Source organism: Ceratotherium simum, chromosome 18, assembly GCF_057802395.1.
Source record: "Ceratotherium simum simum isolate JZ-2026a chromosome 18, ASM5780239v1, whole genome shotgun sequence".
NCBI lineage: Eukaryota > Metazoa > Chordata > Mammalia > Perissodactyla > Rhinocerotidae > Ceratotherium > Ceratotherium simum.
This window is the reverse complement of record NC_141917.1, coordinates 6,655,507-6,678,773: the sequence shown is the minus strand read 5'-3', so window position 1 is coordinate 6,678,773 and position 23,267 is coordinate 6,655,507. Positions and strand designations below refer to the sequence as shown.

General features: G+C 43.4%; 2 protein-coding genes across 9 annotated transcripts in view; one reads left to right on the top strand and one right to left on the bottom strand.

Annotated features, from left to right (window-relative positions):
- Positions 1 to 5,084, bottom strand: part of MTRR (5-methyltetrahydrofolate-homocysteine methyltransferase reductase) — a 32,962-nt gene extending 27,878 nt beyond the window's left edge. For 2 of the 6 annotated variants that reach the window (XM_087443109.1, XM_087443114.1), the window contains exons 1-3: positions 4,998 to 5,084; positions 2,873 to 3,036; positions 962 to 1,115 (exon numbers count right to left, since the gene is read on the bottom strand). In XM_087443109.1, the coding sequence (XP_087299235.1) occupies positions 962 to 1,115; positions 2,873 to 3,001 (283 nt within the window). In that variant the 5' untranslated portion in view covers positions 3,002 to 3,036; positions 4,998 to 5,084. Of the gene's footprint in view, positions 1 to 961; positions 1,116 to 2,872; positions 3,037 to 4,039; positions 4,610 to 4,997 lie in introns of those variants that run through there. The other 4 variants (XM_087443110.1, XM_087443112.1, XM_087443113.1 and 1 more) reach the window with 4 other exon arrangements.
- A 133-nt stretch (positions 5,085 to 5,217) lies between these two features.
- Positions 5,218 to 14,370, top strand: FASTKD3 (FASTK mitochondrial RNA regulator 3). 3 transcript variants are annotated; one of them, XM_014795034.2, is made up of 7 exons: positions 5,218 to 5,282; positions 6,164 to 7,634; positions 8,281 to 8,366; positions 10,741 to 10,915; positions 12,063 to 12,132; positions 12,466 to 12,580; positions 14,007 to 14,370. In XM_014795034.2, exons 2-7 carry the CDS (start codon positions 6,197 to 6,199, stop codon positions 14,103 to 14,105), a joined length of 1,983 nt encoding a protein of 660 aa, XP_014650520.2. In that variant the 5' UTR covers positions 5,218 to 5,282; positions 6,164 to 6,196; the 3' UTR covers positions 14,106 to 14,370. The 3 variants fall into 3 exon arrangements, with proteins under 3 accessions (XP_014650520.2, XP_087299234.1, XP_014650521.2); XM_014795035.2 differs by having other exon boundaries at positions 5,229 to 5,286; XM_087443108.1 differs by lacking the exons at positions 12,063 to 12,132; positions 12,466 to 12,580; positions 14,007 to 14,370 and adding an exon at positions 11,949 to 12,056.
- The last annotated feature ends 8,897 nt before the right edge of the window (positions 14,371 to 23,267 follow it).

The following is a 23,267-nucleotide window of genomic DNA, read 5'->3' as shown; positions in this document are numbered from 1 at the left end:
AGAAATTTTTAAAGCAATACATACATGTTCACTCAAAAATAAATTGGAAAAACCTGAATTAAAAAAATGTAAAAACTCTAAATACTCTCTTGAATATGTTATACACGATAGATTGTTGCCAGGGCCATAATCTCAAATTTCTAATCAGTTATTTATCATAGCATAATCCATCCTTGCTAGATACCCTCCCCATAAAATAATTCTCAAAGATGAATACAGATCACAAACCACGAAAAGGGACCCTGCATAAGAGAATATCTAGTGCCATATCTTGCTGAGCCGGTCTTTCTGATCCTTTATTTTAATCTTTTTAACCTATAATTCACAGAGCCCTAGGCCAGTGTTTAACCTGGGATACATGCTAGAATCACGTAGGAGCTTTTAAAAATACTGATACCAGGGCCCTACCTCAGAACAACTAAGTCAGACGAACTGGAGGTGGGCCCATGCAATGGAATTTAATGAAAACTCCCCCAGCTGAGGCCAATGTGTGCGGCAGGACTGAAAACCACCATCCTAGTGGACTGGTTTTCCCCTGGAGAAGGTATTAGATCCACCTGGGAGCTTTTTTTTTTTTTTAAAATAAACTAATAATAAATAAAACAGCACCCAGGGTTGCCCCTTGCCCCTTAAGGAACCCTGTTTTAGGAGGTTTGGGGTGGGGCCCAGTCACTACTAGTCTGAGAATGTTTCCCGGTTGAACTTGATGTGCACCCGTGGTTAGGAATGCTACTCAGGGGGTTCTGCAGAGGTGCTGCTGTGGGGTGAAGACTGGGGAAGCAGTCACAGAACATAGCACATTATTTACACTTAAAAATTATACATACATAAGATATTTACATAAGGAAGCAAAAAGGACAAAAGCCATACGATTATCTCATAGTTTTGAAAGATACATTCAGATACCAGAATTAAAGCCGGTAACCACAGAGTACAGTAAAAGCACAAAATACATCCATACCCAATAATCCATACCGCAGGTGAGCAAAGAAATCAGCCGGCAGTGTCCTGTCCTGTATTTCTTTAACAAACTTTCGGGCTGTGTCGGGTGGGTCTCCGTCCCCCGTGGTAGAAACAACAACAACGAGAGGCGCTGTTTCGGTTTTTAGATCATACTACAAAACAAGGATGCCACGTCAGGGATCTACTGCTACCTGTAGCAAGGCAATAGCTTAGTTTCCTGTCTTCAACCAGTTCCCTGTACACAGACGGCATAACCGCAGAGAGGTGCACAGAGCATTTTCAAGTTGGGAGAGCAGAAGTGCTCTCCTCAGGCATCAGGGCACCTAGCTATGAGGACCACCTCCTCACTCCCTCAGGGATCCAGAGAGCTGAGAATATCGTCAGGGGTAAATTGAAATCATCACTGTTTCCAAGTCTTACAAATCAAGTTTCTTCTTTCCAATTCTCACCTAAATTTAAATATTTCAAAGAGAACACTTCACTGTCTCTATTTATAATGACTCCATGAGCTCTACTGCTCATGAATATCATCTAATTTGGCTCCAAGGAATTCACTTTATTTTTCATGCTGATATACTTGATAAGAATTTGAGTTAACATTTTAGCAGGTGATTCAATGCTTACAAGATATTACACAAGTAGTGTACTAAATTGTCTAGTTTGTTACAGTAACTTCACCTTGCAAAGGGCTATCACGATCTAGGATACCAAACTGTTTACACTGGATTAGGAACAACAACTGGAGAAATCATTCAGCTGGGGAGAGCAAACATGAGTCACATGACACTAAAAAAAAAAATCTACTCACCTACCTTTCCAATAGCTGCTGACCTAGGTGATGAGGTGACCCCAAAGGGCCAAATCAGGGCTAGTGATATAAGGCTGATGACTTTGTTCTTGTGTGTAGAACAGATTCAGACTGTATTCCGTCACGTGGCTCCCACAATGTAAATTTACTTTGAAGTAAATTTACTGTAGAATTACGGAGGCTGCCAGATTGGCGTCCTCCGGGACGCTCCCTGCTGGGTGACTGAGTCACCTCGGCCCCGATGCATAAAGGAACTAGGTGGTTCTCCTTCTATGAGCTGAGTCTGTAATTCACCTGTGCTGCCAACATCTAGTCTTCTGAACCAAAGATGTGAGAAAGACTAGAGGAGGTTGTGAACTTGAGTGCGAGTATACAGGCAGAGTAGTTTTTGAAGTACTAAACTGAATTTGACTGCTTAATGGCTGACACCTCATCTTGCGGTATAAAAGTCCCTGCTAGTTACTATGGCCTGAATTGTACGAAACAGTATAATCTGGAGGTCTCAATCAGAATAACTGAGAGAAGATAGATCTGATAAGACCTTATGTACCCTAAGGTAGGCACTTCTGCAAAGACAGAACATAGGAAAAAAAAAAAAAATAGTAGTCCCTGACCTAAAGAAGCTGTCTTCTCCAGATCCTCACACTTCTTTACATTCTCTTTCACAAAAGAATTATGTGGTCCCTCACCTGAAGTGACTGACATGAACGGCAGGATCTTTATTTGGGGAAAAACAAATGGGGCACTGGGATCCACGGGGTGAAAAGCACACACATGCATGTGAACACACACATCTCATTTGTCCTCACAGCCACCCCCAGCCCCCTTGAGATAAACAAGGCAACTACTACTACTTCCATTTGTGGTTGAGGAGCAGTTACATGTTTCAATTTCTGAGACTGTTTAGTCTAACTCAAATGTACACTTATGTGCAAAAACAGTTGGCAGGAATCTCATAGCAGTTGATAAAATACATTTCTGAGTGTTTAAAAAACGGATTACGGTGGCAATTAGCATCCTACTTTGTTAACAAATGTCACTTCCCAACCAAAGTACTTCAAAGCACAAAAGAGAGTAAAAGTCATGAGTAACAGCTCTCACCTTATCTGACTCACTAATACAGTGAAGATCTGCAGAAAATCCATGTGCACCTGCCTTTTCACATATTTCCTCTGCTATGGCCTTCGCCTGTCCTCGCTGTGTAGCATAGAGTAACAAAAACCTCCTCATCACCTCAAGGCAGATGCTGTAGGTACACAGTCACACTGGAAAACAGAAGAGGGAATTTTCTTAATTAAGTAGTAACAACCTGCAAGTATTAATTCTCCCTCATAATCTTTTAAAAAGACTGCAATAGCCACACATAATATGAAACAGACTTCTTTAAGTTCATTAGCATTAATTCTAAATAAATCTAAAAGAGAATTCATCAAACCAGAGAGAATACAGGAATGAAGCTCTAATTGTATGGTTCAGAAATCAGATTTTGGGGTCAGACTACTTGGGCTTGATTTCAGGGTCAGTCACTCTGTATGTAGTCACAACTACATAACTTGAGGAAAGCTACTCAGCTGATCTGTGCCTCAACTCCTTCACCCTTACAATGGGGTTAATAATGCTCACTTGATGAAGATTAAGAGATGAAGGCACCTGAGCAATGATTAAGACACAGCTGTGCTCAAAATAATCTTAGACATCTTTTGGTTTGCTCTTTTAAAAAAGGTAAAACTTGGGGCCAGCCTCGTGGGGTAGTCATCAAGTCGGCATGCTCCACTTCAACAGCCTGAGGTTCTCAGGTTTGGATCCCAGGCTTGGACCCACACCACTCGTCAGCCAGGCTGTGGTGGTCCCCACCACATAACAAAATAGAGAAAGACTGGCACAGATGTTAGCTCAGAGCTAACCTTCCTCAAGCAAAAAAAGAGGAAGATTGGCAACAGATGTTGGCTCAGGGTGAATCTTCCTCAGCAAAAATAAAATTAAATTTTAAAAAAAGATAAAAGTAAAAATTCCATTAAAGTTGTAGGATTCTTGGTTCCTTCTTGATTCTACACTAAATAAACTAATCATAATACTAAAGTTAATCAGAGCACATGTTATGCTTCATTAACTCAACATGAAATATATATACGAACCCATGTGTTTATACATATACTTATAAATGCATAGAGAAAAAAAGAGAGAAAATATCTTCACTCCACTCAAGTGTTTTACCAGTAATATGTCTTTCCTGACGAGAAAACCAGGAGAAAAATAAAGGACACTCACAGACTTTTTCCCATATTCATCCAGTGTCTAAACCGGGAGACCGTCCCTTTGTAGTGACAGACTAAAACTGAAACTCAAATCAAACTCTTGGCTTTTGGTGAATAAACTACCAATAGTTTTATGCTCCTCAGGCCAGTTTTATCTAGACACAAATTAAGCCACAAGGAAACTAAAAGATAAAAAAAACCTTGTTACACAACATGTTAAGAACCATGGAATATTCTTAGGGAACAGACTAGAGCCTGGCATATAACAGATGCTCAATAAATTAGCTGACTGAATGAACGGACAAATGAATAACATGAAGACACCACACATTCAGGGCTCATCGACAACTGTGCAAGTGTAACGACGGAAAGACCACCACCTATTCTTATTATAGTTAGCGACCTGGATCACCTCCTGGGAGCCACGCACGGCTCTAGGTGCGCCAGAGCACGAACCCCTTAGGCCCACAACCACCTTTATGAAACAGGTACTCCACGTTTCTCAGAGGCGGTTCCCCGGCACCCGCAGGGCCAAGGTCAGGCGGAGGAGCCGTGGGGCAGGACCCCCGCCCCCGCCCCGTCCGGCCCGGGTCCACGCTCCGAACAGTCGCGCGTTCCCAGCGCCCCTGCCCGACACCCCCGTGTCCCCGCGCCCCCGATGTGCCCTGTACCCCGTCTAGAAAAGCGTTCGCAACAAAGACGCCCCCGGAGCAGGGGCCCACAGCGACCTGCGGGACCAGCTCCGCCCGCGCAAACGCCAGCGGACGGCGGGACCCGCTCCCGGGAGGCGGCGGGAGGCCCAGGCCGAGTCCCCGGCGCAGCCCGCCCTCCGCCCGCGGCGCCGGGCTCCTGACCGACCCGCGCGCGCCCAGCCCCTGGCAGGCGCGGAGGCCGATGCCCTCGCCGGCCCTCCGCCGCCTCCCCTCGGGCCCGTGCTGGGCGGGCGGCCCACACAGGTGAACAGCCCTCACCGCTTCCTCTTCTTCGGGGGCCGGGCCGGTGACACCCCAGGAGCGGGTGGGCACGGCGGGCACTGCTCCCGCAGCTGCGCACACCGTCGCGGCGCGCACGCTCAGGGCCCGAGACCAATAGGAAGCGGGGAAGGGGAGCTGCGCCAATCACAGCGCGCCGGACGTGGGGGCGACCTCCCATCCCTGCGCATGCGCTGGGCTCCTCGGCCCCGCCGCGGTGTGCGCGTACGGAGGCCCACGAGGCTCCGTTGCCTCCGCGGCTGCTTGGCGCTCCGGCGGGTTGAGGTCGGTAGGTGTCCACGCGGGCTTGGGCTTGGTTGTCCTAGCCTGCGATGCATGGTCCCGCGGCGTCGCTGAGGCTCCCGTGCTGCTCTGGCCCGCCCGCGGGGTGCTTGAGCGCCGGGGCCGTGGGGTTCTTTCATTCCGTGGAGGTCGCGGTCCCCGGGGCGCCCCGTCCGCTCTGTCCTGCCTTCATGCTGCGGATTCCAAGCGAGGTGTTTGGTCTGGAGTGGCCACCGCCCTTCGCCCTTCATTGACCCGCCTCGTTTTACTTTTTTAAAATCCTTCTTTTTTGCGTTTACAAAACTGGAAGTGTTTCTTTCTCAATCCTGGCCACACCCTAACTCCGAGGGGAAACCTACATCTCAGCGCCCTTGAAGCGCGTTTTTTACTCTTACTTTGCGTCGACCTGTACGAATTTTGGCCGCTTTACCCTTTGCCCTTTTTGAGTATATTTAACCAAACACAATTCCTTCCATTAACCAACAATAGAAGGCGTGTTTAGGATCTAGACTGCCTGAGATTGAATCCCAGCCCTGCCACTTACTAGCTGTGTAAACTGGACAAAATAACTTCTTTGTGCTTCAATTTCTTCTTCTTTAAAATGACCATATGAGTATTTAATTCATTGTATCGTTGGGAGCATTAATTAAGTTAGTAAACGGTAAAGCACAACACTGCTTAACAAATGATATTGATGATGATTGTTAGATGCCGGCCCCGTTTCTGAGCTCCAGGAGGCAGACTCTGCTCTTCTGGTGCTTATGTTTTAGTGGGAAATATTTATGAATCACTTCGTTTGGGTACTCATCCTTAGTTTCATAAGGATTCATGTTGTTGAGTGAGTCATGTTCTCAATATATTTGACCATGTTTTTTATTCTTTAGTTACAAATCAAGAGGAGTCGAGAATCTGATGGCATGGCTTTAATTACCTTGCGCAGGAACCTTTGTCATTTATCTGATTTTCGGATACATGGAGCTCTGGCTGCTCTGAAAAATCAACCTGTAAATCATGTTCACAAGGTCGTCAAGGAGCATCTGTGTCCATGGTTCTGTTCCCTACAACTTGAGCCTTTCAGGGTCAGGTTCCATCATGCCTGTTGTAAAAAGTTCCATTCAGAAAATGGAAATGACCTTCATTCAACTGGTGAGCCGGTATTCTCTCAAGTACATGATTGGGACAGGCTTGAACAAAATCTTAAAAACGTGGATGAACAGATATTTTACAGGAGACTAAACAACTTCACCTCATCAGAAGAACTGTTACATTTTATAAGCACACTGCAAACTTTGCCTGATACGATGGCAGCAGGAGCCTTGAAACGGATTTGTGAAGTGGAAAGAAAAGATGGCGATCAAAGGCTGCCAAAAGAAATACTAGAGAATAGTGTCTTTCAAGCTTTATGCATTCAATTTGAACAGGAACCTTCAAATCTGTCAAACACTGGTTTGGTGACTGCTTTGCAGGCCCTGACTCTGTTGTATGTGGATCCCCAAAGTAGCCTGTTACTGAACCTGCTGGCAGAATGCCAGCGTCGTCTCCAAAGGGGTGACCTAGAAGTTCACAGTCTTTGTGTTCTGGGGGAAAGTCTCATTAAACTGCAAGGTCCAAGTTGTGCAGCACTAGAACTGGTTATATGTCAACTGCAAGGTGAAAAATTGGAAAAATTTACCCCCGGGGGTATTGTGGCCCTTTATAGACTACTGCAGGCATGTCCTGAAAAAGTGGACCAACACCAGACGTTTCTAAATAAGATAAACAACTTTTCTCTGTCAATAGTTTCCAACCTGAGTCCTACATTGATAAGCCAAATGCTCACTGCCCTAGTGGTTCTTGATCAAACTCAGGCACTTCCTCTGGTTATAAAATTGGGTAAATATGTTGTGAGGCATATCCCTCATTTCACTAATGAAGAGCTCGTAAAAGTCTTAGAGGCTTTCATATACTTTGGGCACAATGACAGGTTTTTTACAAAAGCCCTAGAGCAACACGTGGCCTCTCTGTGTCTCACCTTGGATCCTGAGGTTGTCAGCAAAGTCATGGAATACTGTGGTCGAAAACTGATTCTTTCAATACCCATCCTCGATGCAGTGGCAGAAACTTTTCTTTGCCAATCAGAAAAATTTTCACCTAGTCAAATTTCTGAGTTGGTAGAACCATTTGGGAAACTCAATTATTTGCCACCAAATGCCTCTGCTTTATTTAGAAAACTAGAAAATATGGTACTTGCTCATTTCAATTATTTTCCACCCAAAACACTATTGAAACTTCTCCATTCATGTTCACTTATCGAATGCCATCCAGTCAACTTTATGGCAAAAATATTCAGCCCTTATTTTCTTCAACAGCTGCAAGGTGAGTTGATTGAAACTTCTGAGAATGGAAAAATTAACCTTTGACCTTGTGATGTTTTCAAATCACATATGTAACTTTTACACTGAGCTGTCTGTTGCCTTTTGTTTTCTCTCATAATAATCTGAAGAGATCTGAAGCTGCAGATGCTGCTGTAAACACAGAGTTAAAGAATGATAGAACATTGCATAGAGAGAGGACAGTTTCCCATAAACACTGCTGCCCTAGCTGAGAAACTGAGTATTCTTGTGGGAGTGTAGTGACGGCAATGGTGATAGTCACAATACCACGTTAGAATCTTTGTGGGAGAGCAACTGGGGAAAGGATGGTACTTTTCATCTTAATTGAAGGCTACCCAAATATGTCAAATTTCTGCATCTCTGTAGGTAAAGGAAATTATCACTAATTCTGCTAACAGATTTTGTCACTTAATTATGTTCTGTAGTTAAGAGCTTGAGTTGTTGGAAGTCAAAATGAAATTTCATCGTTGGCAAGCAAGAAGGCATAATGAGTTCTAGCAAGTTCTTTCCCTAGTGTCATTTAACATACAGTACTTCCAGAGTGAATAAACGAATGTTGTATGTTCTTTTTTCTCATTACACCTGCGAAAATTCAAACTTAACTATGACTGTGATGCTTTTTCTTTCAGGTGATGAATCATACTTGGACAGACTGAGCCTGGCACAACTGACCCAGCTTTTCTTAACCTCGATCCTAGAATGCCCTTTCTATAAGGTAAAAGCAGGTGCCCTGTTGTTTTATTTCCCTGTGGGGGCAGTGTCCTTTTGTGTCCGCCCCCCCCCCCCCCCCAGAAATCTTGTAAGTTCCTTCACTTTTGATCTGTCTCAGTAACCTCATTAGAAAGCAGAACTCTCATCACTGGGAGTCAGTTGCCATCAGATAGCCTTTTCTTTGGTAAGTTGACCCCATTCCTGTTTTCTTGTCTTTGAGGGACCCATTTCCTGCTGTGTAAGATTTCCTGGAAGGTTTTGTTAAGTGCTGTAGGCATATGTGTCTTAGTTCTCATAGATTCACTCAGGGTTTTAAAAGGTTTTAGCACTCCCCATAGCTGTCAGCTGTAAAAGTGTGAATCTCTGGACCAAACATGTCCTAAATAATTTCTGAGTGTGTTTTTAAGCCAACTCAGCAATTTCACTCCTACCTGATAGAGTTTAGTGGAGGTGGAGTTTGTGCTTCTAGGCAAGTACTCTAAAGATTCACTCTCACAACATTATCACGCACCGTGTTTGGGATCAGAAATGGCTCTCCAGACTTGCGCATCCCTGCCTGGTCCTCCCTACTTGCCTGCACCAAGGGAAGAGCACATTTAAGACCAGCTTAAATTTAAGAGTAGCTCATTTTGAAGTACGGTATAAGAATGGAAAGATACCACTATTTTCCTTTAAAACAGCTTAAACAGTGCTAAATCTAAATAATAGGTACACCCAAGTTCCTTCCTTCCCTGAAGGAACAGTGTTAACAGCAGTTTCTATGTCCAGATGTGCACAAATACATAACTACTATCCAGTTTCTCTCTTTTCATGGAGTGGGACTGTTCAAAGTACAGTTTGCTTTTATGCCCACTATAACATAGACATTCCTCTGGGGGCAATACATAAAGATCAAATGCATTCTGGGGCCGGCCCGGTGGCATAGCGGTTAAGTGCGCGTGCGCTCCACTGCGGTGGCCCAGGGTTCGGATCCCTGGTGCGCACTGACACACCACTTGTCAGGCCATGCTGTGGTGGCGTCCCATATAAAGTAGAGGAAGGTGGGCATGGTTGTTTAGCCCAGGGCCAGTCTTCCTCAGCAAAAGAGGAGGATTGGCAACAGATGTTAGCTCAGGGCTGATCTTCCTCACAAAAAAAAAAAAAAAAGGTCAAATGCATTCTTTTTAAGAACGGCATGATATTTCACCATATTTACTCCATAGTTCCATCATTGATGGACTTCCAGGTTTTTTCCAACATTTGTCTCTATCAACAATGCTGTAATAAGTGTTCTTGCATATCCTTTCATACTGGAACCTTTATGTTTTTTTAATCTAGAGACTATATTCCTGAAAGTGGGATTACTGGCTTAATTTTCAGTAGACACTAACAGATTTTCTTCCCTAATAGTTGTAGATGTCACATTTCAACAGTGATGAATGAGGCGGCCTTGGCTCCCCCACTTCTATTACAGAGTTATTAGTTTCTTTAATTTTGTCATTCTGCTCAGTGAAAAAGAGTATCATGTCACATGTTTAAATTGCATTTTAATGAGCAGTAACGAAGCTGAGCATATTTTCAAATGTTGATTGGTCGTTTACGTTTTCTGTGAATTGCCTTCTGACACTCTAACTCATACTATTGGGTTGTTGGTCTTTTTTTTTTGTCCTAGAACACACTGTAAAACAAGAGATAATAACTATTATGTACATTGCACATATTTCCTCCTAGTGTGTAGTTTTTAATTTTTTTGGTTTTAGTTTAATATTTTTTATGATGTCTTTTTGCTATACAGAAATTTTTAAGTTTTCTGTAGTCAAATCTATCAAGTCTTTTATGGCTTCTGAGTTTCCTATCTCACTTAAGAATAAATTTTTTAAAATATTGTTTTTCTGACTATATTTAGATCTTTAATCCACCTGGAATTTATTATAGCCTGTGATGTGTGCTAGAACTTTAACTTAGTTCTTTTCCAGATGGGTAACCAATTGCTAGCACCATTTATTACATAGCTATCCTTTTCTTACTAAATTGAAATGTCACCTTTATCACGTTTTCCACTATTAAAAACTTCAGTTGAGTGTTTTTAAAGCAATTCTGCGAGTTCCAAAGATGTTTTTGAGCTGTATGTACTAGCATTTTTTTCTCCCTTTCTTTCTTTCTGTGACCATTGACTACTTTTAAAACACCTTTAAAAGATATTTTGAACTTTTGGACTTGAACTATAACAAGAATATTTTGTATTGTCATTTTGAGAAAGATGTTTGTCCTAAGTCTTGGGAAAGTAACCTGCCTATAAAGTAATCTCATATCAGACTTTTATACTTGGGCAACCTTCATTTTATTCTCTGGCTTTGTATCTTATTTTTTTGTCTTGTGTTTGCACATATGATTTTTAGGGTCCAAAACTTCTTCCTAAATATCAAGTGAAGTCATTTCTCACTCCATGCTGCTCCCTGGAGACCCCTGTGGACTTCCAGCTTTATAAATCTGTGAAGACTGGGCTGATCGATCTCCTAGGAGCAAGGGTGTATTTTGCTTCAAAAGTGTTAACGCCCTATCGTTACACGATAGGTAAGTGGTGGGGAGTTCTGCCGTCGTTTGTGTACTAAAGCTCAGCGTGCTGTCCTGTTTTGGACTGTGCGGGACTTAGTAGCCATCGGAGGTCTGGAAACATGAAATGGAATTGGCCCATCCCTGAAGGCGAAGTGGAGCAGGGGTGAGCAGGAGGGCTGTCAGTTGACACTCTGGGTGTGAGTCCACGTGGTGGCCACATAGGAGCAGAATGTTTTGGGAGGCATATTTAACCTCTTTCTGCTGGCTTCTTATCTGTAAAATGAGAGCAAGAAGAGAAGTGACCTGGAAGACTGGTTTAAGGACTAAATGAGATAATGCAGAATAATACCTAGAACATAGCAGTTGTTCGCTGCTCTTATGCTCTAGGCCAGTGCCGTCCAATATAGTAGCCTCTAGTACATGCCGCTGTTTACATTTAAATTAATTAAAAATTTTAAAACTTCAAGTTCAGTTCCTCTGTAGCAGTAGCCACATTTCAAGTGCTCAGGTGGCTCGTGGCTGCAGTATGGGACAGTGCAGGGATAAAGATTTCCATCATCGCAGACAGTGCTGTTGGATAGCGCTGACCAGAGAGTCTAAGTCCTTCTGCCCTTAGAATTTTTTTAATTGATGAGTAAAAGAAAATCAGCTCAAAGAAGACAGTGTTTATAGGCTTCAGGTGGTCACACCTACTCCTCTCCTACTTAATGGGCCCCTTTTACAAAAGGAATGGCAGAAACTCAGAGCCAAGGAAGCGGAGTCTGCCCGTGCTCAGGGACCACGTGTCTGACAGGGTGTGGGATGCTCTACCTACCCCAAGGCACTGGGAGCTCCAGAGTTGCGTAGCTGTCTAACTTGACTTATTGAAGGGTTCCCGCCACTTAATATAAGGAGAGAGAGGGTATGCATGGTTCTTGTCGTACCCCAGACACCTGAGGTCCCACTTGTTTTAAAGTACTTGAGCCTTCTTTGTTTAAGGCTGACTTGGTTGAGCATAGAGCCGGTTAAATTAAAATTCTCACCATTGTCTGGTGTGGTCATTACTTTGCAGCCTTCAGCCCACTTGGTAAATGCAGTGTGGAAGAAATCAGAACAAGGAGGAGTGAAGGAAGATAATGTTTGTGAGGGTATCACACGAAGAATTTTTCCTTTCTTGTCTCACCAGATGTTGAAATTAAATTAGATGAAGAAGGATTTGTATTACCATTTACAGTTGATGAAGATGTACATAAAAGGTAAAGAAACTGGTGTGGTTTTTATGTTACAAAACTTGTTGAAGTTAATAAACAGTAGTTGTTTTCTTAAGGTGGAAAAAATAGACGTGATTCTGGAAATTAAAACACTACTTTGCAGCATACCATTTTTGGAAATTCCTTGTAACATTTTATAAACATTAATAAAATTGAGTGCTTTTTCAACAGATTAAAGGATAGCATATTAATGACTCATTTGAAAATAATACTGGCACATAGCAATAGCAAAATCCCAAATAAACTTTGGCAACTAAAAAATATATAAATATTTTGGATTGTTCTAAAAGGTAAGTTTCTCTCTCTCACATTTTTCAGGGTAGCACTGTGCATTGATGGTCCAAAACGGTTTTGTTTGAACAGTCAACGCTTACTGGGGAAGGAAGCGATTAAACAGAGACACCTGCGCTTGCTTGGCTATCAAGTGGTTCAGGTACAGTTTCACCTATGTTTTTTTCCAAAAGCAGTTTCACATTCATGCTTTTTCCAGGGTACTAAGTGGTCTGCCAGCCCAGTGGACCAAACTTACTAAAAGTAAATTTAAATGCCAACTTTGGGGGCCAGCCCAGTGGCGTAGTGGTTAAGTTCACGTGCTCCGCTTCAGTGGCCCAGGGTTCACGGTTTTGGATCCCGGACACAGACCTACACCACTCATCAAGCCATGCTGTGGCAGTGTCCCACATATGAAATAGAGGAAGATGGGCACAGATGTTAGCTCAGGGCCAATCGTCCTCAGCAAAAAGAGGATTGGCAACAGATGTTAGCTCGGGGCTAACCTTCCTCACCACCCCCCCCCAAAAAAAAACGCCAACTTTGTTAATTAGGCTTAAATCTCTGGATTTATATTTTGAAATACAGACTTTTCAGACCTTCAGTTTTCCAAAAGTGGGGCATACCTGGATTATCTATAAGCTATGCTTCAGCCTGCTTTTAGAATTATAAAATTATTGGAATATCTGTTTTAATTTCCCTCTGACTTAATAAATAAAATGGACAAGATGACCTATTAAAACCAGGATCTTCATCAACACTTAACTGTGTAAGACCTTATTTGTGTTTACATCATACATGACTTGACAGAGTCTTATGTGAGGAGTCAGCAGTGAATGTGCATGCAGCTTCCCCAGTTCCCTAAGCTGTCACCAGTCTGCTCTCTGCTTTCCTGTCTGGTTACTTTTTTCACTCCGTGTTGTATATCCCCAGATTCATTTTCTTAAAACTAATCATGCCAGTGTGTGCTCAGAAACCCTCAGTGTTTCCTAACTGCTTACGGGAGAAACTGAAAAGTCCTCTACATCTCAGGATTCCAGACGCTCCCTAGTCGGCCTGCTCCAAGCTGAGTGGTCTCTTCCTCTTTCACCAAGCTGCCTCCATTCTCTCTTGCCTTCCTTCGTTTGCCTGTGCTCTTCCACCACCAGACTGCTGTCTCCCACTCTGAGTATCTAAATCCTGTCCTTCATCAGCTCCCACCTCAGGTTCTTGTTTCACCCTAATCTAAAATCCTGACTCCCTGTCCATACTAGAGCACCAATTTTCTTTGCATGTTCTGCTTTGTGTTACTGCTTACTTTCCGTACTTATTATGTATTTTAAGTTGGCACCTAATTTGTAAGCTTATTGAGAACAGAGATCATGTTTGATTCTTATTTAAATATCCCACTTACTGAGTCAACAAATATTTATTGCGGGCTGGGCACTGTGGTGGGCACTGGGGATCCAGGGTGAGTCAGCTGTGATCTCTGCCCTCGGGAGCTGTCAGGCCGCCGTGGGGGAGGGCAAGAGGCAGACAAGGTGAGCGCAAAACCAAGGTGGTTCAGGTTGTGGAGGATTATAACTATCTTTATTTTCCTCCCCTTACAGATCCCCTATTACGAGATTGAGATGCTAAAATCAAGACTTCAGTTGGTGGAATATTTACAAAGAAAACTGTTTTCTCAAAATGCTGGTGTTCATCGGTAACAAGAAGGAATACTGGCCTCACCACTCAGATAGTGCAAGAACTTGTGTTTTCGTGGGACTCCGTATAAGAAAAAGAATATAATTTGTGAATTAGCCATTTGTATAGGAACTGGGGGGATCTGGAAAGGGTGTTTGGTTTTCCTTATACCATGGGTACACTTACCAGTGGTAAATTTAAAATTAATTTTTATTTTTATTTAATAGTATCATAGATATTTTTATACATCAGAATTGATCAAGTACAATAAAAGAATGTAATGAGTAAGTGTTGTTATTTTTAAATGTTTTGTAATAGTTGTCTGCTAACAGAAAATATTATGCTCTTTCAAGACCCTTACTTCCTCATCTAACAAATAGAAGGAAGAAATTTTATCTCCCACGTTCTTTTACATTTTGTTATAGAAAGTAATATATGGTAAGGAGAAGGAGCAATGAGAAATAGACTAGTACTTTGCATATAAACGTGTAATTATGGACTTATGCAGAGATAACCGTTTAGTTAATAAGACAATATATTAGTGTGGGAGCTTTTATCTTGTTTTCGTTTTGAAAAGCAACTTAATTTAGGTAACGTTTTTTGGAGGGTGTTTGAGTGGAGGCAGAAACTTCTAAACTCTAAATCAAAAATGGATTAAATTGTCTCCAGTTCATTGCAGATGCCTCGTTGTCCTATTACGGTCAGGGGGATGTCTCCGGGGAGAGGAGAGCGAGGAGGCAGACTGGTGGAGTAGAAGGAGCCCTGGAGTTGGAGACTTGGGTCCTTCCACCAGCTCGTTCTGCGACCTTGACGAGGAGAGGAAGGGAGCTGCTGTGTAACAGTCACTCGCTGTGTGAGCCCTTGCTGAGTACTTCAGCATCCTGCTCCTGTGAGCCTCCCAGCCATCTGATTGAGGTGGTGGTCCCACTTTACAGATCAGTGGACCAGCTCAGAGAGGATGCCTGTCGTACCCATCATTTCATTCATCACAAGTGGTGAATGAAGACTTGAATCTGGTCTTGAGAAGCAGTAGAGCATAGTGATGAAGAATCTAGCCTGGGCTTGAGTTCCAGCTTCTCCGCTAGCTGAGTGACCATGGGCCTCAGTTTCCTCAGGGATAATCATAAATGATAATGGGGTTGTAAATAATTTCCTGGGACTGCTGCAACACAGGACCACAAACTGGGTGGCTTAAAACAACAAATTTATTTTCTCACAGTTCTGGAAGCTAGAATTCCGAAATCAAGGTGGTGGCAGGGCCATGCACCCTCGGAAGCCTCTAGGGCAGGATCCTCTCTTGCTTCTTCCAGCTTCTGGTGGCCCCAGGGGTTCCTTGGTTTGTGGCAGCATCACTCCAATCTCTGCCTCCATGTTCACCTGGTATCTCCCTGAGTGTGTGTCTCTGTGTCTTCACCTGGCGTCTCCCTGTGTGTGTGCGTGTGTCCAAATTTCTCTCTTTCCAAGGACTCCAGCCATATGGGGTGAGAGCCCACCTTAATGACCTCATCTTAACTTGATTAATCTGCAAAGACCCTATGTCGAGATAAGGTCACATTCACAGGTACTGGGGGTTAGGACATCGATAGAGCTTTTTGGGAGGCTATAACCCATAGCAGGTTGGAATGAGAATGAGTTAATATACATAAAACTCTTAGGAAAGTGCCTAGAGCAGAGTAAACCTATGTTAGCTAGCATTAGTTGGTCTGAACCACCCCATCATGCTGTGTACTTCACTTTACCTTTTTGGGTCTGTTTATCTTTAGAACAGGAAATGGAGGCTAGATGAGCCCTAAGATCATTCTGTAAAGTGTATGCTTCCAATTCCAGAGAAGGAAAGAGACAGTGGGAGCAAATGGAGATTGAACAGGAGAGAAGCCATTGCTGCTGATGTGTCCCTGGGCCCTGTGGCCTCACTCCCAGTCTCTGGGCCAGCCCACCTGCACTGTGCCCCCCACCGTGACTCGGCTCACCCCTGGGTGTGAAGCAACCCTGAAGTGTGGGGGCGAGGTAAACAGCTTACGTTTAAAGAGGGAGAGACACTGGACTAAATAGCCACCCAGAGAGGTAGTGACAGTCCGTTAGAAACAATAAGGAAAAGCACAGCCTAAAATGTTCTTCCTCCACCTTTTCGGTTTGTCTAGATCTCTCTCACCCATCGTGACCTTTTTCCTGTTGCTCTCATCGGAATCAGATACTCCTCCCTCTGCACTTCTAGTTACATCCTCTGTTGAGCCTCTCTCTCCTGAGGCTCTCCCCTACCCACTTCATTCATTCATTCATTCATTCACCAAACATTTACCAAAGAGCTCTGATCATCCTGGGCACCCACTAAAGGCTAGAGCTCCAAGGGAAGCAGGAATGAGCGGTGATCACAGTGATGAGCTGGCTGACAACCGGAAGAATGTGCAAGACTCTGGGAGTGCAGAAGACCTCAGGCCCGCCTGGGAGGGAGCAAAGGCTGTGTGGGGTGATTTGTGAGCTGAATTCTAGAAGGAAGGGAGGCGCCTATGTGGTGAGAGAGCATTCCAGGCATTGCATGGCCAGAGCGCCCAGCACAAAGCAGACAGGGTTAGTCACAGGAAAGGAAGCTCAACCTGACTGGCATTTTGTTTTAAAGCAAAGTTTAATCCTGAAAATGTGTATGTGTATGTCATGAAAATAACTTAGGCGAATAAATAGATATAAGGTTGATGGTTTCATCAGCGGGTGAATTTGACAAGCTCTGTACAATTATAAAGCCAAGTCCTTATAAACTGAATCCTCATGTTTACCTATACAAGCAAAAGTGATGTGTTTATTGAAATTACATATCCAGTCTAAGAGCTCTTGTTACCATATATTGATAAGAATTTTCAATAAGGCATAGTCTTGCTATAGTTTTTCAAAAGTACAGCCACGCATCATTTAATGACAGGTTTACATCTTGAGAAATGTGTCGTTAGGCAATTTCGTCGTTGTGCAAACATCCTAGCGTATTTACACACCTAGGCTATATAGTACTGATCTTATGGGACACCACCATATACACAGTCCATCGTTGCCCCCAATGTCGTTACGTGGTGCATGACTATAAACGCAAAAAAAGAGAAATGGGTGAAAAAAATTGTTTTACTTGCAAGCATCACCGCTGAAGCACGGTGATATTCTTCGAGTCTACCTCTAGGGGGCAGCAAAGCTTAAGACATTTATTGTGTTCCAGCAGTTGATGGGGGGGTGTGTGTGTGTGCGCGCGCGCGTGCACGTGTGTGTGGCGGGAGGCAGGAGTCGTGGAAGGGTGTGGTGACAATCTGCCTGAACAAAACAGGCATTTTCATTACCTTCTTCTTAAGGATTAAGGAATACACTTTGCCTGAGCCAGGCCCACCTAGACACGAGAGGGTAAATGGTACCCTGGGATGAAGAGACGCCTCCTGGAGTGAAAGTTCCTTGAAGACTGGGATCCTACCTGCCGAGTCTTTGTACGCCTGGGTGTGTATAGAGACTTGGTAAACAATTGTTAGATGGAAGCAAGAAAGGAAAGGAGCATATTTCAGCCTCTTTGATAGAATTCTGGGAAAACAAGTAGGCAGTCAGTTCCCTCTTCAAAACCTACACCCACTGGAAGACTTTATGTACAAGTGCAGGGAGGGGATCTTGGCCCCGTGGAAGTGAGCTGGGTGAATTAGTCTCCAAAAGCTGAGATTTCGCCAAACTGGAAACACACCCAGACTCATTTGTAGTCTAAATACTTAGCGCAGGATAGTGGAATGAGACATGCCTTGTAAATTGCTTGGCCGGTACCTGGAAAATAGGAAGTGCTCAGTAAGCCTTTGGGTTGTTCTTATTGGTACTTGTGTTATGTTGCATTCTCAGTTAAGATTCATTACTACAACTCGTGGTGAGGGTGCATGTCAGGAATGCTCTATGAGGAGGAATACTACTGACATGCTGGTTAATATTCCTGGGGCACCAGCCCAAACCTGCGGCAAGCGCTCTTGTTAATTAGCATCAAGGACATTGTGCTGAGAAACCTCATTCTATAAAATCTTTGCCGTTTGAAATCTTATCAGTAAGAATGGACCATCCCTCTGTTGCCTATAGGATCTGAGCCACATGGGTCATTTTGACAAAAAGTAACCTCAATATCCAACCAGATGCAGAGCTTCAGCTAAGGGGGGTTTGGACACAATATCCCACGTTTATCTTACCTTTGAGTGTCCTGAGTCTGTTTCTCAGGCCAGGCGTCACATTAACCCTTTTACACCTGAACTTGCTCAGCTGAGAGTCTCTCCAACCTGGCTTCATCCATTTTACCCTAATCCTCTAATCACCCTGTCCTCCCTGTTTGCCTCTTCTGGTGTGCTCTCTCCCTTGCCTCAACAGGCAATAAACCTAACTTTTTGTTTGTGTTCTTTGGCTGTTGGACTCCATCATAAGAAATTTTGTCTCAATATACTTTTAATCCATCTCAGAAAAAAATCTTTCTCCCCACCCCCTCCCACAATCCCTGGCATAGAGGGCACACGATCTGTGGCTTGAACTGATATTTTGGGTTCTGATGTTTGCAAGAAACAATCTCTCTTAATAACTACTGTTTTTTACTTTTATTATGGAAAACTTTGAACACACAGAAAGAAAGTGTATAGAAAGAATAGTTCAGTGAATCCACAAGCCCTTTTATTCAGCATGAAAAAATACCAACATTTTCCAATCGTGTTTCATCTATTCCTTCTCTTTTACTTTCTTTTCCTTTTTTTATTGGAATGTTTGTAGAGAAATTCACATTATCATACACTTTTATCCTAAATACTTCAGTATGCATCCATAACCAATAAATATTTTCTTTTTTATCTATTCTATCAATGTTACAACTAACAAAACTCATAATTATTCTCTATGATCATTTAATACTAGGTCTAGATTCTAAGTTTCCTATGCTTCTCAAAAATAATTTTTTACTGTTGGTTTGTTTGAATCAAGATCCAAAGGCCACATATTACTTTTAGATGCTATTCCACTAAGTCTTAAGTCTCTAATGTCTCTAACTGCCCCCTTCCTCCCCTAGTCTTCGTGTCATTAAGTTATTGGAGATGTTAGACCAGCTGCCCTGTAAAATGCCCCACAGTACTGATTTGGTGTTATCTAACTTGTTCCTCTCTCCGCTATATTTCCTGTTAAACTAAAAGTTAGATTCAGAGGCTTGCTTAGATTTAGCTTAAATTTTTTCGGCAAGGATGCCTCAGAAGTGGTGCTTTGTGTTTGCTTTGCATCACACCACAGTGTCCCATGGTCCCCTCTTAGTGATATTCATTAAGACAGATAGTGGGTTCCTATATTACCAACCTGATCCATCCTCTGTAGAGTCTCCATCAACCTTTGTCTTAATGCCTGTAGCATCTGTTGATGATCATTGCCTGCATTCTTTATCCCACTAGTTGTTTAAAAGAAAAATGATTTCCTAATTCTATTATTCCTTCTACTTTTATTAACTTGTATTCATCTATAAAGAAGAAATTTCTCACATCAACCCTTTGTGTACCCTAAAATGAGGTTTATACAGAAAAAACAAGACATATGTTTCTTTCCTCGTATCAATGTTTAGAATAAAGAGTTGGTGGTCTGGTCAGTTTTTTTTGTTTTCAATTGATTACAGTCATCTTTTTCATGCTTAAATTGTCCCATTTTAGACCAGTGGGATACCCTTCAGATGGGCCCATTTGTCCTTTTGACCTTGACACATCAGTTTTTGAAATTTTCTTGACAGAAGAGGATACCCCAAGCTCACCATTTCCTCTCTAGACCTGGGGTCAGCCCTCTCTAAGGAACCCTGGTTCCTGCAAGGTGGTGCTGCTCATTGCTAGAGTTGTCAGTATCAGGGATTTTTCATTTTAGGCATCATATATAATGACATTCATTTTTATTTCAAAATCATCAAGGTGAACAAACCAAAACTAAATTTACATTTATACATCTTGATTCATAAGTGTGATGCATAGGGACTCCATCCATTGAATGAGCCAGCCTACAGGAAAAACCTGATGACCAACAGGCTTTCTAAATCTCCTGACAGTATTCATGCCTTTTTACTTGGGAGGAGGCGTCAGATAAGGTAAAGGCTGGTTTAACCCCACCATGGACCACTGCCTGTGCCCAAGATCCGGTGAAGATGGTTTAGAGAAAGGGCTGTGGCTCCCCTGTTCCAGGACCAGGGTCTTGCTGGTCTTCTCACTGTCAAACAGGACTGATGGGGGATTTGGAAACCAGTGCCGCAGGAGGGTCATTTCATAACCCTTGAGTTCATAATGCCCTTTAAATGTGATGGATATACAGATGGGCAGTTCTAGCTAGTTACAAATATGTGTGATTGGGCATCTCTCCCTCTTACTCTGAACCATCATAAAACCTGCCAAATGCAAAGAAATACTTAATCCAAGTAATTTTAAGCTGTTTTAAAGCCTGTGAATTAAAGTCCAATTATGCCGTGCCACTTAAATGAGTTTACGGTGGAATTTACAAGCAAAATAATTATAAAAGCTTTTAAATTTAAAATGGAGATATTAACCCTGTTTTAAATTTTTTGCATTTTCAACAGAAAATTAAAAAAACAAAAACAAAAACGGATGCTGTTGTTTTAAGGTATTCACAGGCGATTTCCCCTCCTCTCTCCACCTCAGTTAACAAAGGTTTACAAGGTGCAGAGAAGGAACTCTGGATGGTTTGCGTTTCCCAGCTGCGTAGGCGTGCTGGCTCAGAACCGCTGGCTAAAGCTTTGTGCTTTGTCCAGGCCACACCCCATCTCTGAATGGTCTGAGGCCCCAAGGAGAAAACCTTTCCCTCAGACTAGCCCCTCCCTCTCCAAATATTTTGTACACCTTTCAGTAGGAGCACCCACTGGCTGTGTGACCTGCATCAAGTCACTTACCTGCCTACATCTCAGTTTTCTCATCAGCATAAAGAACTAGAGGGTTCTTCTGAACTTAGAAAGTGTATGGGTTTATGAGAACTCATGATAAAAATAACATATATGCCAGGTAAGCTGTGCTGAAGCTACTGCTAATGTGACATGTGACATGACAGCTGCCATCTTTGCTTTCTCCTTCCCTGCCTCAAATTAACAGAGAGAGTTCTTCCCACCAGCTCTCTCCAGGCTTACATTCTGCTCAGAAGTCAAGAGGAATGGCGTGTGGTTTCAGCTGCAGCTTGGACCAGGCATCTCCTGAACTCCCATGAACTGTCCAAGTTCCATCAGCCAAGGCTGCCCTCCAGCATGTTCGCTCCCATCTTCCAATGGGGGCTGCAGGTAGCAGAGGTCCTGGGAGATGAGCAGGGCAGGCTACATAAACAGCACTTAGGGCACTCGAGGTAAGCCCAGCCCAGACCAGCGCAACATCATCCACCCTATGTCAGCTCCAGGCAGCGGCGTAAATTCCATGATGCTGGAATGGGATTCAGAGCATGAACATCCCATAAAACTGAGGTTGTTAGTTGACACTAAGCTGATCTGATCCCCTGCATAGTTAACCCGTGCTCTGTCTGCATTCTTCAGTTACTAATTCCCTTCCTTTGAGAGTAGGGTTTCATTCCTTTATCCTTCTGTTCCTCTGCACAGAACTTTGCAAGTACAAGTTACAGACACGACGGACTTACACAAATTGGACTCTTTGACCTTGTATTCCACTCATGTACCTGGAATACATAATAGGATTATATAGGAAAAGATTAAAAAAAAAAAAAAAGGAACTAAAACCTCTTGATAATTGTAACTCACAAAGTTCATCTTACCTATTGTTTCCTCAGGGGGCTATGACTCACCTCTTGAAAACAGAATCACACCTCAGGTAGATGCCTTTCCTGTCAGCCCCAGGGCTTCGTTGACACCCAGGAGATGAGATGCGCAGCACCAGGCAAGAGTCATACAAGGTCCAGAATGAGCAATCCAGGGGCAGGTCTCAACCCCGGAGGACTGGGAGCAAGACATAAAAGGTGCCTCCATGATGATCATCTGGCGGCGATTCTGAGAGGCGTTCTCCAGGCTCCCCAGAAAGTTCTGGGCACGATGGAGCTCCAGCTGTCTTCAATGGTGACCTTGATAATTCATCCTGATATTGACTTTCCCGCTGCCCTCACTCCCCTGGTCCCTCACTCCTGCTCCCTGGAATTATTTCCCAAATAAGGCAAGAGCACCCAAGTCCTTGTCCCAAACTCACCTTTAGAAGGAACCCAAACTGTAGCAACTGTATTTCTTTAGTCACCAAATATTTGTGGAGTACCTACCGTATGCTAGGCTTGAGCCATCAAAGATGAAAAAGATGTATGTATGTAGCCTTGCCCTCCAGAGCTGTTGGTCTAGTGCAGAACGAAATGTCACCTACTGAAATAGAAGCTAAGATTCACATCCATATAGCTGTGGAAGAGGATTTTACAATGAAACGATTTCAGTCTCAGTTTTAGCCGACTTCTCAAGATTGGTGTCAACTACTTCCATTTTCCAAAGTATGACAATCAGATCACTTATGCAAGGCTTGCAAAGTCTCATGACCGTTAGCTGATCTATCTCCTGTCTTTGAGAGGTTGGAGAGGTTGGGGGAGGTAGTAGATTTATAAGGTTTTTTTTTTATTTTTATTTTTTTGCTGGTGTTTCCATGAGAATCTTTGCCCATGGGGGTAGGATGAGCTAAACTTGTCCTTCACTTCACAGGTAGGAGAGGTGGTGGTGCTCTGTCCTCAAGCTCCAAGGACATGTCAGCCTCTCGTGTGTCCCCTTAAGCTTGGGGACATGACGGATTGGTGTCTGAACTTTGTCTGACTCATACCCAACTCATCTGTCCTGCCAGTGGAGCAAAGAGATGGTTATTAGGGCAATGACGACACACGAGGTTCTTAGGCCCTCATGGGGGCCTGTGAGAGAGAGTGGTGGCTCAGGGTTGTCTAAGTCCTGCCCAGGAGGACCTCCAGGAGACACAAGGAGACCTCAACAGAGAGGGACCACCAGGTGCCTTGGACTTAGCCACCAGCCTGCATCAAAGAATTGCAGAGAAGAGACTCCAGTGAGAGGGAGGGGCGAGACGGTGGGACGCTCTCCTGCGCCTGCCTGGCCCCTGCTTACCTGCCTGCCTTCACTTCCTACCAGTGTCCTCGTCTTCATGAAGCTCTGCCACCTGCTTTTCTTGCTGTCCTTGGAACACATGCAGGTTGGCTCTGCCTCA

Excerpts from the sequence above, each read along its gene's own strand:
- FASTKD3 (XM_014795034.2), top strand. The coding sequence starts at position 6,197 with ATGGCTTTAATTACCTTGCGCAGGAACCTTTGTCATTTATCTGATTTT. Across the intron at positions 8,367-10,740 it reads TAGAATGCCCTTTCTATAAG|GGTCCAAAACTTCTTCCTAA; the intron begins GTAAAAGCAGGT and ends TATGATTTTTAG. Across the intron at positions 12,133-12,465 it reads GATGAAGATGTACATAAAAG|GGTAGCACTGTGCATTGATG; the intron begins GTAAAGAAACTG and ends CACATTTTTCAG.